The sequence below is a fragment of the Pagrus major genome, chromosome 10, assembly GCF_040436345.1.
Source record: "Pagrus major chromosome 10, Pma_NU_1.0".
In the NCBI taxonomy this organism is placed as follows: domain Eukaryota; kingdom Metazoa; phylum Chordata; class Actinopteri; order Spariformes; family Sparidae; genus Pagrus; species Pagrus major.
This window is the reverse complement of record NC_133224.1, coordinates 2,318,196-2,334,795: the sequence shown is the minus strand read 5'-3', so window position 1 is coordinate 2,334,795 and position 16,600 is coordinate 2,318,196. Positions and strand designations below refer to the sequence as shown.

The 16,600-nt window shown below is 39.6% G+C and overlaps 2 protein-coding genes across 3 annotated transcripts; one reads left to right on the top strand and one right to left on the bottom strand.

The window, feature by feature from the left end:
• Nucleotides 1–1,416: 1,416 nt before the first annotated feature.
• Nucleotides 1,417–16,322, bottom strand: LOC141003619 (myelin-oligodendrocyte glycoprotein-like). Of its 2 annotated transcripts, XM_073475012.1 has the most exons (6): nt 16,172–16,322; nt 14,045–14,431; nt 13,839–13,928; nt 12,982–13,091; nt 12,631–12,881; nt 10,553–12,527 (listed from the first exon to the last, which is right to left on the bottom strand). In XM_073475012.1, exons 1-5 carry the CDS (start codon nt 16,236–16,238, stop codon nt 12,840–12,842), a joined length of 696 nt encoding a protein of 231 aa, XP_073331113.1. In that variant the 5' UTR covers nt 16,239–16,322; the 3' UTR covers nt 10,553–12,527; nt 12,631–12,839. The 2 variants fall into 2 exon arrangements, with proteins under 2 accessions (XP_073331114.1, XP_073331113.1); XM_073475013.1 differs by lacking the exons at nt 10,553–12,527; nt 12,631–12,881; nt 12,982–13,091; nt 13,839–13,928 and adding an exon at nt 1,417–1,997 and having other exon boundaries at nt 16,172–16,304.
• Nucleotides 5,341–9,555, top strand: LOC141003971 (uncharacterized). The gene is made up of 7 exons (XM_073475469.1): nt 5,341–5,549; nt 7,100–7,152; nt 7,368–7,727; nt 7,940–8,029; nt 8,775–8,884; nt 8,985–9,026; nt 9,200–9,555. Exons 1-6 carry the CDS (start codon nt 5,341–5,343, stop codon nt 9,024–9,026), a joined length of 864 nt encoding a protein of 287 aa, XP_073331570.1. The 3' UTR covers nt 9,200–9,555.
• Nucleotides 16,323–16,600: the final 278 nt, after the last annotated feature.

Here is a 16,600-nt window from a genome sequence, read left to right as displayed (position 1 = left end):
TTGTAACTATTTTTGCTGTTTAATAGCAATCAGAAAAAACGTCAGAAATACATTCAATCAGGGTGACATTCATGTTCCCCAGAGGATGAATCCAACTTACTTTAATGATCCTCTGCACTTCTCCTCTTGCACCACCAGGAGGTTCATGTGATTTTGAGTAAAATATCTCAACAACTATTGGAAGGATTGTCATGACATTTGGTTCAGATGTTTATGTTCCTCTCATGATGAGCTGTGTTTTTATTCTGCATTAAAACAACCAGACCAGGTGGTTGTTTTTAAGTTGCAAACAGGCTGATGAGTTTGCTTTTAACCAATGTGTCACTGCTGACTCAGTGTCTTTGTGTGTTTTAGTGTGTTAAGGTAAGAGGAAGGCGTTCACTGTGGCTGCTTGCAAAGAAGAATGAAGAAATACCTGTTCCCTTGGTCTAAAATGAAAACTCAGGTACTTTGAAATTCTGGCATCCCACATGAAGGCCACTCCCACAGAGTAGAAAAGCCTCCAAACGCTCCTCCAGTTACTTAGAACTGAAGATGCCTCTTGGATGAGAGGTGAGACGTCATCAAGAAACTGAATAATGAACTGATAATGAAACGAGTCATTCACAGAATCAACTTTCATTTGCTCTTCCAAGGGATTTGATTTGGTGTTTTCTCTCTCAATCAACAAAAAACAACACGCAATCATTTAAAAATGTATGAAAAATGTACGAGAGTATGAAGGAAGAGGTCAGTTTAGACTTAGACAGATTTTATTGTCATTCAGTGAGCAACAAATGAACACAGAACGAAATTTCGTTTCAGAGGCTCAGCATAGAATCAAAATGCAAGTATATCAAAAAAATACCACAATAAGAAAATAAATATCAAAAACAGAAACATACTAAAGAGTGCAAATTATTGAAAGTGACATAGTTGAGTTAAGAATAAATGACAATTGTCACTGAGAGTTCAGCAGTCTGATGACATGGGGGAAGAAGCTGTTACAGAACCTTGTGGTTCTGCACCGAATGCTGCAGAACCTCTTTCCAGAGGCCAGCACGGAAAACAGTCCATGGTGAGGGTGGGAGGAGTCTCTGATAATATTCCCAGCTCGGGACATGCAGCACCTGGGAGCAATGTCCTGAATGGAGGCGAGAGAAGTCCCAATGATCTTCTCCGCTGTCCTCACCACTCTCCTCACATTCCTCCAATCAGAGGCTTTGCAGCTTCCACACCACATGGAGATGCAGCTGGTCAGGATGCTCTCTGTGGTGCTCCTGTAGAAGGTAGTGAGGATGGGCGGGGGCAGGAGGGCTCTCCTCATCCTTTGCAGGAAGTGCAGACGCTGCTGTGCCTTCTTGACCAGTGCGGCAGTGTTCACAGACCAGGTGAGGTTGTCTGTGATGTGCAACCCCAGGAACTCGGCACAAAATTTTAACACAATGAGAGTTTTGATGATTAATCAGTAACGTGGATATAAAGACCACCTGGGTAAAGTATTAGAACAAGTGGAACAGTCACTTTAAATCGATCTCAGATTGGCTTTTGATACAGTGGACCACTGTATTTTAGTCAACCCTCTCAAACAATAGGTTGCCATTAAGGGTTCAGCATTAAAATGGTTGCACAGTTTCTCTGTTTTCATTGGTGACACCTGATCCTCTGTGGCGTCCCCCAGGGGTCGATCCTGGGCCCGTGTTGTTCTCTATTTACATGCTTCTTTTGTCGTATTATCCCAAACATAACATCAAATTCCCGACCTGAGGATCTCGGACTACTACTTAAAACCAGGAGAGCAAGCAACACTTCTGCTGAATCACCATAAAACCATATCCAGAAATCTAAGACAATAAGCAGCAGCCCAGCACACTGTTTAAATCCTTTATTTTAAAACGTTTTCTCTCCTCGTCACAGAGGTTTCTTACCTTTAACAGTTGTCTCGTTCTTTGGCTCTGGAGTCTGGAAAGTTCTGGGAAGCAGCGGTGTCTCCGTCGTTGTTTGAACAGACTTTGGTTCTGAAAATATAAGATTTGTAATGATTTAGATTAATGCTTTAAAAAAAGAGCAACAATTTAAGGACAATAGTCACATCAGTTGTGAATAAAAAATGGTCCTCAAAGTTACTACTCACCAACAACGAGCACAACAATTGACTCCTTATATTCCTTTAAGTTGCTCCTTAACTTGGGGATGAAACATCTGTATCTGCCTCCGTCTTCCAGTGTCACATTCATGATCTTCAGAGATACGTTTCCATATTTCAGTTTGTCTGTGAACAGCTGCGTCCTCATCTCATACGACTGGATCTTCATGTCCAGGTCTTCTCGTCGGTCCCTGTAAAGGTGCACATACTCGACCCGGCTCAGCGGATCTGAGGGGTCCGGCTTGAGGTCGGTTTCGACCACTCCACCGTCAGCCCCTCCACGTTAAAGAAAGGCTCTAGGTGACATGGCAGGATGACATCATCGCCAAGAGCAGCGAATATCGGCTCAGGAGACCCAATCACACGAAGCGGACCTGGAAAACAGAGCCAAAATGTAAACCAGTACATTCAGCTGAAGTACTGCACAATTCTGAAGTATTTGTACCTTACTTGAGTATTTCCATTTTCTGCTACTTTATACTGTCACTCGATTTTGGAGGCAAATATTGTATTTTTTACTGGTTTCTAGAAAATTGCTGAGAAATACCAATCACAATTGCCCGTCACGTCTTTTATAGTTCACCAAATAACTGCAGTGGGGAGGAGGAAAAGCAGGTCACGAACTGGATAAACAACATGACAAACATGATCTGCGTCTGTACCGTTTGTGAAGTGGTTGACTAGTAATAAAGAATAAGACGCCGTCATGACTCAAATGTTTTAACAGTTGAATTATCTTTCAGGGTCCTCACCCTACAAATAGTTTAAATGTGGGTAGAGGAAAAGGATGTGAGTCAGCAAGCCACATCAGTGCCTTTGGTATGAATCATGTCTGCAGATTTACAGTACAGATACTCATTGTTAGAACCCAAAGGCAGACTTGAGTAAAAGTCCAGATGTTGTTTTAAAATACCACTTTTGTATTGGTGACATTGACTTTTACCAAAGTCTTAAAGCATCTGATTTTAAATGTACTTGAGTATCAAAAGTAAAATGACACATTTATACTTACTATGCGTCAACGGGTTATCAGTCAGCTGAGTATTGGAGTATTTTTAAATCAGATAACCAATAAGTAATTCAATTTCAATTGATGATGTAATCTGAAAAGTAACTAGTAGCTACAGATATTAAATAAAAGTAGTTTGTAGTAGAAGTCTTAAAGTATCTGATGTTACACGTACTTAAATATCAAAAGTACAAGTAAAAGAAAATGATACGTATATTTACATGTATGTACGTACTGTATACCACGAGTCCAGTATGTTTGTAGATGAAATAAATGGATGAGCTACTTTGGCTCCGATACAACATGTAATCTACGAAGTAACTAGTAACTAATCAAATAAATGAAGTGGAGTAAAAAGTACAGGGACTCTGCTGAGACTTTTGTTCAACAGTTAATACTCAGCTGAGCTGCCAGGGAAAATACAGTTCAGTCCTTCCTGTTTCCTTCAGAAGGACATGGCACATTTCTGCTGTTTTCACACATAACAACTTCTACCTTCATCAACAAGGCGGAGCAACACCTTCACCCACATACCTGTGCCCACCAAAACAAAAGCATGAACAAACCAATCAATCCAAACTCTGTACATAAAAACACCCAAATCAAAGTGCTGCAAATGACAATGAAATAATGTAACAATAATACAATAATAATAATAATAATAATAATATATAAAAATAATACTAATGTCTTTATCAGTAACTTAAGTAATACAAATAATATACATAATAAACATATATAAATTATAATAATATATAAAAATAACCCAAAATATAAAGTGTACAATAATTACGGTTATAGTCATAATATTTAGACTTATTCTGCTCTGTATCTATGTGGATTTATCTCCTTCGTGTCCATAAATCATTGAAGGTAAAATCAGAAACTCAGTCTCACAGTTGTAAACGACGTCTGTAATGACTTTCTGTGGCAGTGGAGGCTGAAGTCCATCGGTTGGCGCTATGGCCTCCCGCCAACTGTTTTGTTTACAGGTAACCTTGGTGATGGACCAATAGGAACTGGGTAAGAGGGCGGGACTTCCCTCTCCAGGCAGACAAGAACAAACACACGTGGCTCTGAGTTACACAACAGACTACTAGTGGAAGGAATGACAGAGGCACAGAGGAGAGTTTCAACTGAGATGACTGTATCGACACAGGATATTTAAAGCTGTGTTCGTGGTGACATATTTGTGATATATTTGACGAGGTGTCAGGAAACTTCTAGCCGTTTTTGTTGTGACAAAACCAGGTGTTTTAAAACCAGACATCAGGAGTTTTCCAGATGTATTTGTGGCGACAAATTTGAGATATATTTGATGAAAGGTTGGGACATATACACAACAGACTACGTAGTGGAAGGAATGACAGAGGCACAGCCCATAAGTGGCACAGCCCATTGTGTGAAAATAGAGGTATCACAGTTATAAACTGACGACGTCTGTAAGTGGCAGTGTAGGCTGGAGAGTGAAGAAACATCACAATAAATGATTATAATTATATTTAAACCATGATTTATAAAGATATTGCTTGTTTTTTTCTTGTTAAACTTGCTGACTCATACACAACACAGTCAGCACATAATAACGATGACTGGCTGTTAAGTGATCATGTGATAGAGAAGTGGAAAAACATGAGGAAAAAATAGGTCAAGTGATCTTCATCAGCAGTAACACTTTCATTATATAGTTTATAATATTAATTTGGAGCTTTGTTTACTGTTTTATACACATTACTGCATTTTAATGGTAGAAAAACATGATCAATCTCAAAATACAACACCTTCCATCTGAACATGACTGTGGGGACAGTCTGTGGCGCTTTGAATATTAAATAACTGATTAAAAGTGGCCCAAGAGGCTGTAATTGTTCAAATCACCTGTTGTTTTATTATAAAATATGACACAAAAAGTTAAGTATCAAGTCTAGGGACAGAAAAGTGGACGTTTCCATATGAAAAGGTGATGGAAGAGATTTTAGTGAAAGTGAAAAAGTGGCAGAAAAGTAATAAATAAAGTGTAAGAGTTCAGTAAATACACTGAGAGGAAGTCTTTATATAGAGAACATGTGTTAATTCATATATTATCAAAGCAATGACACAGTTAAAAAAGTGAGAAATAATCCAGAAGTGGCTACAAAGTCCTGGAAATTAAAAACCAAAAATGCGTGATTACGTCGTTATATGTTGCGTGATCAAGGGCGTTGCCATGGACTTCATCTGTTTATCTCGCCAAGACCCGCCCTTCTCTGCCTCTGGTTGGCTCTCCTCGTTGAGTGATCAACAATGTAACCAATCAGAGACGGAGGAGGAGCCTCTAACCCACGACAGGTATCTGACTCTCCAGCATTTTGTGCTTCACTTCTTGGACTTTCACTCTACAGATGACTTCGACGGTCGTCTGGACGTCTGCTGCAGGTAAACTCATGTTGTTAGCGAGCTGTTCTTACATTCACCTGTTGCTGTTAGTTTACATCAGTCAGAAGACTGTCAACACGTCTGATTTAACTGTGTTTACAGTGTTTACAGTGTGTTCGCTGCACTGTGAATTGAAATTCCTCACAGTGCAGCTGGAGACCTGCGGGGGTTCCCTCCTGCATGAGTGTATGAGTGAGTCCCTCCTCACTCATACACTCACTCACTCACTCACTCATACACTCTCTCTCTCTCTCACACACACACACACACACACACACTCACTCACTCACTCACTCTATTAGACACAGTCCTACACACTTCTCTCTCAGAAAAGGTTCATGTGGTTTTGAGGTGATTTCATAGTTGCTGTTTTGTTGATGGTTCCCGTCAAACATGAAATGTTTCTTTTTGCACACATACTGTATTCTGCATCTGGGCTGTCACTGAGGACACACAGACAGTCAGAAACAAGTGGTTGACATCAGCTCAACCAGGCCTGCAAGTCATGTCAGGTCCTGCACTGAGTTCAGTGCAGGACCTGACATGACTTGCAGGGAGTGCAGAGTGCAGTGAGTGTGTGTGTGTGTGTGTGTGTGTGTGTGAGAGAGTGTGAGTGAGTGTGTGAGTGTGTGTGTGTGTGTGTGAGAGAGTGTGAGAGAGTGTGAGTGAGTGAATGAGAAACACTGACAGTGAACAGAGGATGTGCTGAGCTGTGGTCCTCATGGAGACAGCATGACATGTCAAACAGACATTCAAAACTTCACCATGACAATGATAACAAAACAACAATAAATAAAAATATGTGCGTGTATGTGTGTGTAGTTACGCACACATACTGTATGCTGCATCTGGGCTGTCACTGAGGACACACAGACAGTCAGAAACAAGTGGTTGACATCGGCTCAACCAGGCCTGCAAGTCATGTCAGGTCCTGCACTGAACTACACACACATATTTATCATTGTCATGATGAAGTTTTGAATGTCTGTCATGAAACCAGATTACAATTTAAATTTAAATAGTACGTTGGCATTAATAAAACCAATTTCATGCCTCAGATGGGAAATGTGTTTTAATTACTACTTTATTACTACTTTTATCCATTAATGCCTGTTGTCGCTAATTTGCATCATACCCAAATTTATAACTATTTTATGTGCTACAGTCAAATTAATAATCTCCACTTAATTTAGTCTCTGCTTGAAAGCAAAAACACAAATAATTAATTTTTTAACATAATTGCATATAAATTCAGGCGTCAAGGGGTTAATCTGTTGAACCAAACAGCTGCTGATGTGTTTTTACTGAGTCACCATCAAAGCTGGTGGACTGAACAGTTTAACCACTGGCGCCATCTTGTGTCAGAAGTACAATACAGCAGCTTGTTAGCATCAAGACTGTCCAGTCAGGAAGTCCTTGTGTGTAATGAGCAGGACAATAAAGACAAAGCAGTATTGTAAAGACTAAAGACAGACTGTAGATGTTTGCTGTGGTACATGTGAGGACCGAACTGTGATCACATGACTCTTCACCTCTGTCTCCTCTCACAGGGAGAAGATGATCTGCAGGATCCTGCTGCTCATCAGGCTCAGCTGTGTCTGTGGTTAGTTTACAGCTTCACTTTATTACACTGTGGTTCAGTGAATCAGTTAAAGTAGCCACATGTGAGCAAACAGCTGATGTTGATGAGCCTCTGCAGCTCTGAGACGTCACTAAACTGTCCACAGAAACACGTGTAGATGGAGTTTAAAGGCTGCCATGTTAAAGTTGTCTTAAAGTGTGTCTGCTCCTCACTTTCCCTCTCTGTCTCCTCAACAGGAACATTTGTAGTGAATGTGGCACAGACCTCCTATCAGGCAGAGGAGAACCAGGACATCACACTGGAATGGATGTTCACAACCACAACTGGCACTTCCCCCAACTCCATTTATATTTACTGTGAGATGAACACTGATCACAAAGCTTCAGTCCTGTTTCATCTATATGGAGGTGTTGAGGTCCCAGAGTCTCGGGATCAACAGTTTGTAGGACGAGTCCAGTGGGACAAAGACGTCTTCAGAGACGGACGACTCAGACTTCATGTGTCCAGACTCAGGACTGAGGACTCAGGCCGGTACCTGTGTGAAGTGAGCACAAACTCTGGTGTGGACTTTGGTGATTGTCGGCTCGACGTCTCTGGTAAGTTGGTTGAGTAGAAGTCAGTAGAACTTTATTAACAGGTTCAGTTCAGCAACTTTTTTTAACAAAAACAAATGTTTTTATGTCAGGTGGTCGGTCCCATCTCACTACAGTAACATTTTTTTATTCACAACTGATGTGACCATTGTCCTTAAATTGTTGCTCTTCTTTTAATTCATTAATCTAAATCATTACAAATCTTATATTTTCAGAACCAAAGTCTGTTCAAACAACGACAGAGACACCGCTGCTTCCCAGAACTTTCCAGACTCCAGAGCCAAAGAACGAGACAACTGTTAAAGGTAAGAAACCTCTGTGACGAGGAGAGAAAAGTTTTAAAATAAAGGATTTAAACAGTGTGCTGGGCTGCTGCTTATTGTCTTAGATTTCTGGATATGGTTTTATGGTGATTCAGCAGAAGTGTTGCTTGCTCTCCTGGTTTTAAGTAGTAGTCCGAGATCCTCAGGTCGGGAATTTGATGTTATGTTTGGGATAATACGACAAAAGAAGCATGTAAATAGAGAACAACACGGGCCCAGGATCGACCCCTGGCGGACGCCACAGAGGATCAGGTGTCACCAATGAAAACAGAGAAACTGTGCAACCATTTTAATGCTGAACCCTTAATGGCAACCTATTGTTTGAGAGGGTTGACTAAAATACAGTGGTCCACTGTATCAAAAGCCAATCTGAGATCGATTTAAAGTGACTGTTCCACTTATGCTAATACTTTACCCAGGTAGTCTTTATATCCACGTTACTGATTAATCATCAAAACTCTCATTGTGTTAATATTTTGTGAAAGTCCCAATAGTCATCCTCACAATATTGTCAGTAAACTGATATCGAGGTATCCGATCAAAAATAATGTGATATTTGATTTTGTTGCCTGGAGATCTCAAAACATCAGGATTTATATCGTGTATAGTGACATTATTTTAAGGCAGATCGCCCAGCCCTATATACAAGATACAAAATCAGGCTTATATTTGTGTATCTGTTGTATTTCAGTTAATAAAACTTCTGTGTTTTTATTTTTTACATCAGGTGGTCGGTCCCATCTCGCTATGGTGACAGCTGTGGTTTTCTGCAGCTTACTAATCTTGGTTGGTGGAGTCGCCGGATATTTACACAGACACGGGTGTCAAAAACCAAAGGTAAGTCAGAAGGAAACAAAACGTATGGTTGCTTCTTGTTGTGTAAATCACATCAGAGTTGGCTGACTTATTACTAAACTTCTGTTACTTGTCCTTACAGTTTCTGAAGAATGACGACCAAAGCAATCTACCTCCAGTCTAGGTGCGATTCAAACCATCAGTATCATAATCCCCAGTTACTTCAGTTGTTTAGGAGAATGCTGCGTCGCTTTTGGGATTTTATTGTGACGCTCCAGAAATGTTTTGTGGACTTTTACTTTGAGATTCTCACATTGAAACAACAACTTATCTACTCTGCTTTGTGTTTTCTTACAGCTCACCTGAAGCTCTTGGATTTGGCTTCAACAACAAATCTGATCCTCTTGGAAAAACTTTTAAAACTTGATGAGAACCACAACTAAGGAGAAACACATCCTGCCTTTACTTTCTTCAGTTAGTGTCCATAGGACACAACAATGATGGAGCTGACGGAGGAAACGTTGTTCTTCACCTTCATATTTTCCATTATTTTGACAGGACGTCTCATCAAACTCTGTCACTTACTGTCTGAAATCTGCTCTGTGTCACTTTACTGAAACAATGCTGAGAAGCATGAATACTATGTATACTCAATGTGTATTATGTATATTTTATTTGTTTATTTAAATAATAACATTTTATATTTTTATAAATCATGTGCCCTGTGGTCCTTCTTCTCACCTCGGTGCTGCTCACTGCTGTTTTGTTGACATATTAGAGTCAAAGGTTTCTACAGAGGGAATCTCTTTTTATCCCTCCATAAATCAAAAAATACTGTCGACAGCCGTGAGAAAAACCATTGTCGCCCTGTTTTAATGAATCAAATGTTGTGAATGATATATGACCTTAAATATGTGAGTGCAATTCAAACAGATCTGTTGACAGATAAGCTCATAACACAGCGTGTATACATGCCTTAAAGGAACAGTTCACCCAACAATGTAAAACCAGTCATCATCCCCTCCCCCTATGATGATGAAAGTCAGGCGAAGTTTCCACAAAACATTTCTGGAGCTTCACAGCAAAACAGAGTTGCAGCGTTCTCCTAAACAACTGAGGTAACTGGGGATTATGATACAGATGGTTTGAATCCCTGAACTTTAGAGAAAAATCCAACAGAGGGCGGTGTCGTGCTCTCATCTCCACTAACAACAACCAATGTTCCCTCGAGCATGGCACCTAGACTACAGCGAAGATTTTAACTATCAGTAGAATAAGACTGACTTTTTATTTTTTGGAGAACTGTTCCTTTAAAGTAACATTTGCTCAGCTGCCACAGATTATCGTATCATCATGCCACCAGACAAAATTGGGTGTAACTCCTGGTCAATGTCGACAGGAGTCTGTCTTATCTGAACTCCATCCAGGCTGCTCCAAGTGAGTCAAGTGTGAAGGACGGTCAGTGACCACGTCGATCCAAACGCTTCAGTCATGAAGACATCAGGAGAGCTTCAGCTGAGCGTTGTCAACATCAGACAACAGATGATAAGCAGCCCTGATGACTGCTGCTCAACATGAGTCATCTATTGAGCTGATTTCATCAAGACGAGGTCCGATTACCATGTTTTATAACGGGACAGATAAAACCACTGACTCAAGTTATGTTTGACCGAGAGGAGCTGAGAGACACAACGAAGCCAACACATGTAGTCCTTTGTAATGTTATTTATTTTATTCAGTCACTGCATTTACATCACAAAGATTTGATAAACAACAAAACTGTAAAAACACAGTGTATCAAACAAACATACTTTCATTTAATGCAGTCTTTTAACATGTTTATTCATCGCTCATAAAAAAAGGAACACAAATCTTAGGAAAATATTTGAAGTGCAAAAGAAGCCAACAAAACATTCAAGCGGAACAATTTTAAAATAAATGGATAAATACAAGGAAATATAGGTGCATTTATACAGGTGCCCTGCTCAAAGGTACTTTATAACAGTTGATGTTAAAGGAGTGGAGGGTACACACCCTGTTAATGTCGGCTCATATTCAATCATTGTGAGCAATAAAAGGAGGGCAGACCACAAGTCAGTATCCATCCTAACATGAACTGCCCCTCCCAAAAACCTCACAGACACTAAAGTCTTCTAAACCACATCGTTTTAACAGTTAACTGATAATCCAAACACGTGTGGAATTAATAACCAGCCACATTTCCTCTATAATTCATGTAACGCTGGACCTTGAAATACAAAAACACAAAAAAGAAATACCTCATTTTTCTTCTTCATTCAGTCTGAACCTCAAGAGTTCAACCTTGTTCATGACACCTGAGTCAGTAAATCAGATTCAATTTAATAAATGTCCTACTTAGAGAAGAGTTTAGACGTGTAAATCTGTTCCTAGGAAACATCTACAGTGCGTCCAATCAAGAGCAATCAGCTACGTCAACAGGAAGTCACTGTAGCATCACAAGTTCGTAAAAAAATACGTCTTTAGAGGCACAAAATATAGATTCATGTATCTTCAGTAAATATATATATATAAAAAAAGTATTACTTACTTTTTATCTTAATACATGAAGAAATACAGTGTTCGTGTCTCAGATTAAGTATTACGCAAGTAGTAATTCTGATGATGCTAAGCTAACGGATGTTAAATGCAAATGTAGTCGAATGATATTGGTTATAATAGTATGAAATTGAGGTATGTTGGCATGTTGTCCACTCAAGAGTAATCGACTGTGCAGCAAGCGCACCTTATAAAAAATTAGTTTTACAGGCACAATACATCTTTATACATCTTATGTAAATATTATACTGTAGGTAAAACTGTTTTTACTGTCTGAATACATGAAGATATGCAGTACATGTGTTTACAAATAAGTATCATGCTAAGCTACCTGATGTTATTCACTCATTTAGTTAATGTTATTGGCAGAGTGTTTTGGAATTTGAGGTATTTTGTCTGATTTTTGCGAAAATTAAATCTAAAAGTCACGTTGGCATGCTAACGTTAGCTTTGCCACTTGGTTCAGTTAGCTACACAACAAGATATTGGGTGTAAATACTAAGCAACAACTAGTTTCAGGTTTTGTTTGTGAGGTAAACACTGATGTTAGAAAAAGGTTAAGTTTTAACTTAAACAGCTGCTACAATGAGCTTCTGATCACAGTGACGAGACAAAATGTAGTGTAGAGGTTTATGTCACAAACGGAGCCCTGATGTAATCTCCTCAGTTTACAGTTCACAAAATGGGTTGCTCACAGTTATGGGTCGATGGCGGCAAAGTTTTTAGTGCAAAGAAACAAACTTTTTGTCGTCTATCGTGGAATCGCTTCGAGGTCCAAGGTGTAGCAGCTGTCTCTGTTCGCTCACTGTAAGAGCTGAAAATGGCTGATGAGGTGCAAAATCTGAGCAAACTGAAGTGCTGAATGTCCGGCATCTCTCTCCTAATGCAAAAAAACTAAAAGTCTCATCCAGATCCGAAAGCGATCCTGCCGCTGATCATGTGTGGACAGCCGAGGAGAGGATTTACAGTTCTGACACAGCTCTTCTGCAGACTGAACTTCCCAAAGTCCGAACCAAATGTGTTGAGGAAGAAAATCCAGCAAGTTTTAAAAGTTTTTCCAAGAGGATCAGACTCGTTGTTGAAGCCAAATCCAAGAGCTTCAGGTGAGCTGTAAGAAAACACAAAGCAGAGTTCATAAGCTGTTGTTTCAATGTGAGAATCTCAAAGTAAAAGTTCACTGAAAAATGAAAATTCAGTCAGTATCTACTCACCTCCATGCTGATGGAAAGTCCACAAAACATTTCTGGAGCTTCACAATAAAACCCCAAAAGCGACGCAGCATTCTCCTAAACAACTGAAGTAACTGGGGATTATGATACTGATGGTTTGATTCGCTGAACTGAAGAGAAAGACCCAAGAGAGGGAAGTGGAGCTCTCTCCTCTCCACTAACATCAACCAATGTTCCCTTGAGCAAGGCACCTAGACTGGCGATAGTTTGCTTTGGTCGTCATTCTTCAGAAACTGTAAGGACAAGTAACAGAAGTTTAGTAATAAGTCAGCAAACTGTGATGTGATTTACACAACAAGAAGCAACCATACGTTTTGTTTCCTTCTGACTTACCTTTGGTTTTTGACACCCGTGTCTGTGTAAATATCCGGCGACTCCACCAACCAAGATTAGTAAGCCCCAGAAAACCACAGCTGTCATGATAGCGAGATGGGATCGACCACCTGATGTAAAAAATAAAAAAACAGAAGTTTTATTAACTGAAATACAACAGATACACAAATATAAGCCTGATTCTGTATCTTGTATATAGGGCTGGGCGATCTGCCTTAAAATAATGTCACTATACATGATATAAATCCTGATGTTTTGAGATCTCCAGGCAACAAAATCAAATATCACATTATTTTTGATCGGATACCTCGATATCAGTTTACTGACAATATTGTGAGGATGACTATCGGTGCTTTCACAAAATATTAATACAATGATAGTTTTGATGATTAATCAGTAACGTGGATATAAAGACTACCTGGGTAAAGTATTAGCATAAGTGGAACAGTCACTTTAAATCGATCTCAGATTGGCTTTTGATACAGTGGACCACTGTATTTTAGTCAACCCTCTCAAACAATAGGTTGCCATTAAGGGTTCAGCATTAAAATGGTTGCACAGTTTTTCTGTTTTCATTGGTGAAACCTGATCCTCTGGGGCGTCCCCCAGGGGTCGATCCTGGGCCCCGTGTTGTTTTCTAGTTACATGCTTCTTTTGTCGTATTATCCCAAACATAACATCAAATTCCCGACCTGAGGATCTCGGACTACTACTTAAAACCAGGAGAGCAAGCAACACTTCTGCTGAATCACCATAAAACCATATCCAGAAATCTAAGACAATAAGCAGCAGCCCAGCACACTGTTTAAATCCTTTATTTTAAAACGTTTTCTCTCCTCGTCACAGAGGTTTCTTACCTTTAACAGTTGTCTCGTTCTTTGGCTCTGGAGTCTGGAAAGTTCTGGGAAGCAGCGGTGTCTCCGTCGTCGTTTGAACAGACTTTGGTTCTGAAAATATAAGATTTGTAATGATTTAGATTAATGATTTTAAAAAAAGCAACAATTTAAGGACAATGGTCACATCAGTTGTGAATAAAAAAATGGTCCTCAAAGTTACTACTCACCAACAATGAGCATAACAATTGACTCCTTATATTCTTTAAAGTTGCTCTTTAACTTGGGGATGTAACATCTGTATCTGCCTCCGTCTTCCAGTGTCACATTCATGATCTTCAGAGATACGTTTCCATATTTCAGTTTGTCTGTGAACAGCTGCGTCCTCATCTCATACGACTGGATCTTCATGTCCAGGTCTTCTCGTCGGTCCCTGTAAAGGTGCACATAGTCGACCCGGCTCAGCGGATCTGAGGGGTCCGGCTTGAGGTCGGGTTTCGACCACTCCACCGTCAGCCCCTCCACGTTAAACAAAGGCTCTAGGTGACATGGCAGGATGACATCATCGCCAAGAGCAGCGAATATCGGCTCAGGAGACCCAATCACACGAAGCGGACCTGGAAAACAGAGCCAAAATGTAAACCAGTACATTCAGCTGAAGTACTGCACAATTCTGAAGTATTTGTACCTTACTTGAGTATTTCCATTTTCTGCTACTTTATACCGTCACTCGATTTTGGAGGCAAATATTGTACTTTTTACTGGTTTCTAGAAAATTGCTGAGGAATACCAATCACAATTGCCCGTCACGTCTTTTATAGTTCACCAAATATCTGCAGTGGTGAGGAGGAAAAGCAGGTCACGAACTGGATAAACAACATGACAAACATGATCTGCGTCTGTACCGTTTGTGAAGTGGTTGACTAGTAATAAAGAATAAGACGCCGTCATGACTCAAATGTTTTAACAGTTGAATTATCTTTCAGGAACTTGCCCTCAACTATCAGACATCAGTTTAACCGTCCTGCTTATCAGGATGGTCATGGGTGTTTCCAAATATTTTGAATAAACCAATCATGATGACTTCAGTTATGTTGAGTCATTGAAACAGGCAGACAGATGGACTGATAGCGAATCAGAGGACAAAATATTTGATAAAGGGTCCTCACCCTACAAATAGTTTAAATGTGGGAAGAGGAAAAGGATGTGAGTCAGCAAGCCACATCAGTGCCTTTGGTATGAATCATGTCTGCAGATTTACAGTACAGATACTCATTGTTAGAACCCAAAGGCAGACTTGAGTAAAAGTACAGATGTTGTTTTAAAATACCACTTTTGTATGGGTGACATTGACTTTTACCAAAGTCTTAAAGCATCTGATTTTAAATGTACTTAAGTATCAAAAGTAAAATGACACATTTATACTTACAGCTGAGTATTGGAGTATTTTTAAATCAGATAACCAATAAGTAATTCAATTTCAATTGATGATGTAATCTGAAAAGTAACTAGTAGCTACAGATATTAAATAAAAGTAGTTTGTAGAGTAGAAGTCTTAAAGTATCTGATGTTACACGTACTTAAATATCAAAAGTACAAGTAAAAGAAAACGATACGTATATTTACATGTATGTACATACTGTATACCACGAGTCCAGTATGTTTGTAGATGAAATAAATGGATGAGCTACTTTGGCTTCGATACAACATGTAATCTACGAAGTAACTAGTAACTAATCAAATAAGTGAAGTGGAGTAAAAAGTACAATACTTGCATCCAAAATGTAGTGAAGTGGAAGTACAAAGTAGCAGAAAATGGTCATAATCAAATACAAGTACAAGTACCTCAAAATTGTACTTGAGTAAATGTACTTAGTTACATTACATCCGTCCAAATACCATTCATTCCAGCTAAAGCCACCGATGACAAAGATGTATTGAAATATTATAAATAAGACGTTGTTTTATACAACAGGACATTAGTTATTGTACATGTATTAGAAATTTAAAAGGCAGAAAATAGTTAAATACAAAATAACATTAAAACAGTCAAACTAACTGTAAGTAGAGCGGTTAACGGTTGCTTAGGGTTACGTCACGTCGCGTCCGTTGAGTTACCTTAGCAACGGTCTAACGGCTTTAAAAGTTAAACAACTTTAACACAAACACGTTAATGTTAATGTTACGTTACATTAAACAGTACGTTGACATAGAGGTCGTTCTGAATATCACACTTTTCACTCTTGTCACATTAGCAGGACATGTTAGGACACAACGCGACTGACGTGAGCAACAGCTGTGAGTGAATGAATGAATGAGCTACGAGCTAAGCTAATAGTAGCATAACGCGAGTTTACCTTCAGCGGACGTCCAAACAACCGTCAAAGTCAAATGTAGAGTGAAAGCGAAGACGGTAACAGACATGAAGTCCTCGAAGTGAAGCACAAAATGCTGGAAAGTCAGAAAACTGCCTGTGGGACGATGTTCAGATCTGTGTCGGAGTCCCGAGTGAGTCATGTTGGGCACAGCCCGGCATCCTTATATATAGGGTTAAGAAGGTACGTGGGTTAAAGCTCCTCCTCCTCCGTCTCTGATTGGTTACATTGTTGATCACTCAACCAGGAGAGCCAACCAGAGGCAGAGAAGGGCGGGTCTTGTCGAGATAAACAGATGAGGTCCATGGCAACGGCCTTGATCACGCGACATATAACGACGTAATCACGCATGACGTAAATAAACATGTGACTGTAGCATCTTCTGGATTATTCCTCACTTTCCTAACTGTG

Excerpts from the sequence above, each read along its gene's own strand:
- LOC141003619 (XM_073475012.1), bottom strand. The coding sequence starts at position 16,238 with ATGTCTGTTACCGTCTTCGCTTTCACTCTACATTTGACTTTGACGGTT. Across the intron at positions 14,432-16,171 it reads TGTTTGGACGTCCGCTGAAG|GTCCGCTTCGTGTGATTGGG; the intron begins GTAAACTCGCGT and ends TCTGTTTTCCAG. Across the intron at positions 12,882-12,981 it reads ACGGGTGTCAAAAACCAAAG|TTTCTGAAGAATGACGACCA; the intron begins GTAAGTCAGAAG and ends TTGTCCTTACAG.
- LOC141003971 (XM_073475469.1), top strand. The coding sequence starts at position 5,341 with ATGGACTTCATCTGTTTATCTCGCCAAGACCCGCCCTTCTCTGCCTCT. Across the intron at positions 7,153-7,367 it reads CAGGCTCAGCTGTGTCTGTG|GAACATTTGTAGTGAATGTG; the intron begins GTTAGTTTACAG and ends TCTCCTCAACAG. Across the intron at positions 7,728-7,939 it reads TTGTCGGCTCGACGTCTCTG|AACCAAAGTCTGTTCAAACA; the intron begins GTAAGTTGGTTG and ends TTATATTTTCAG.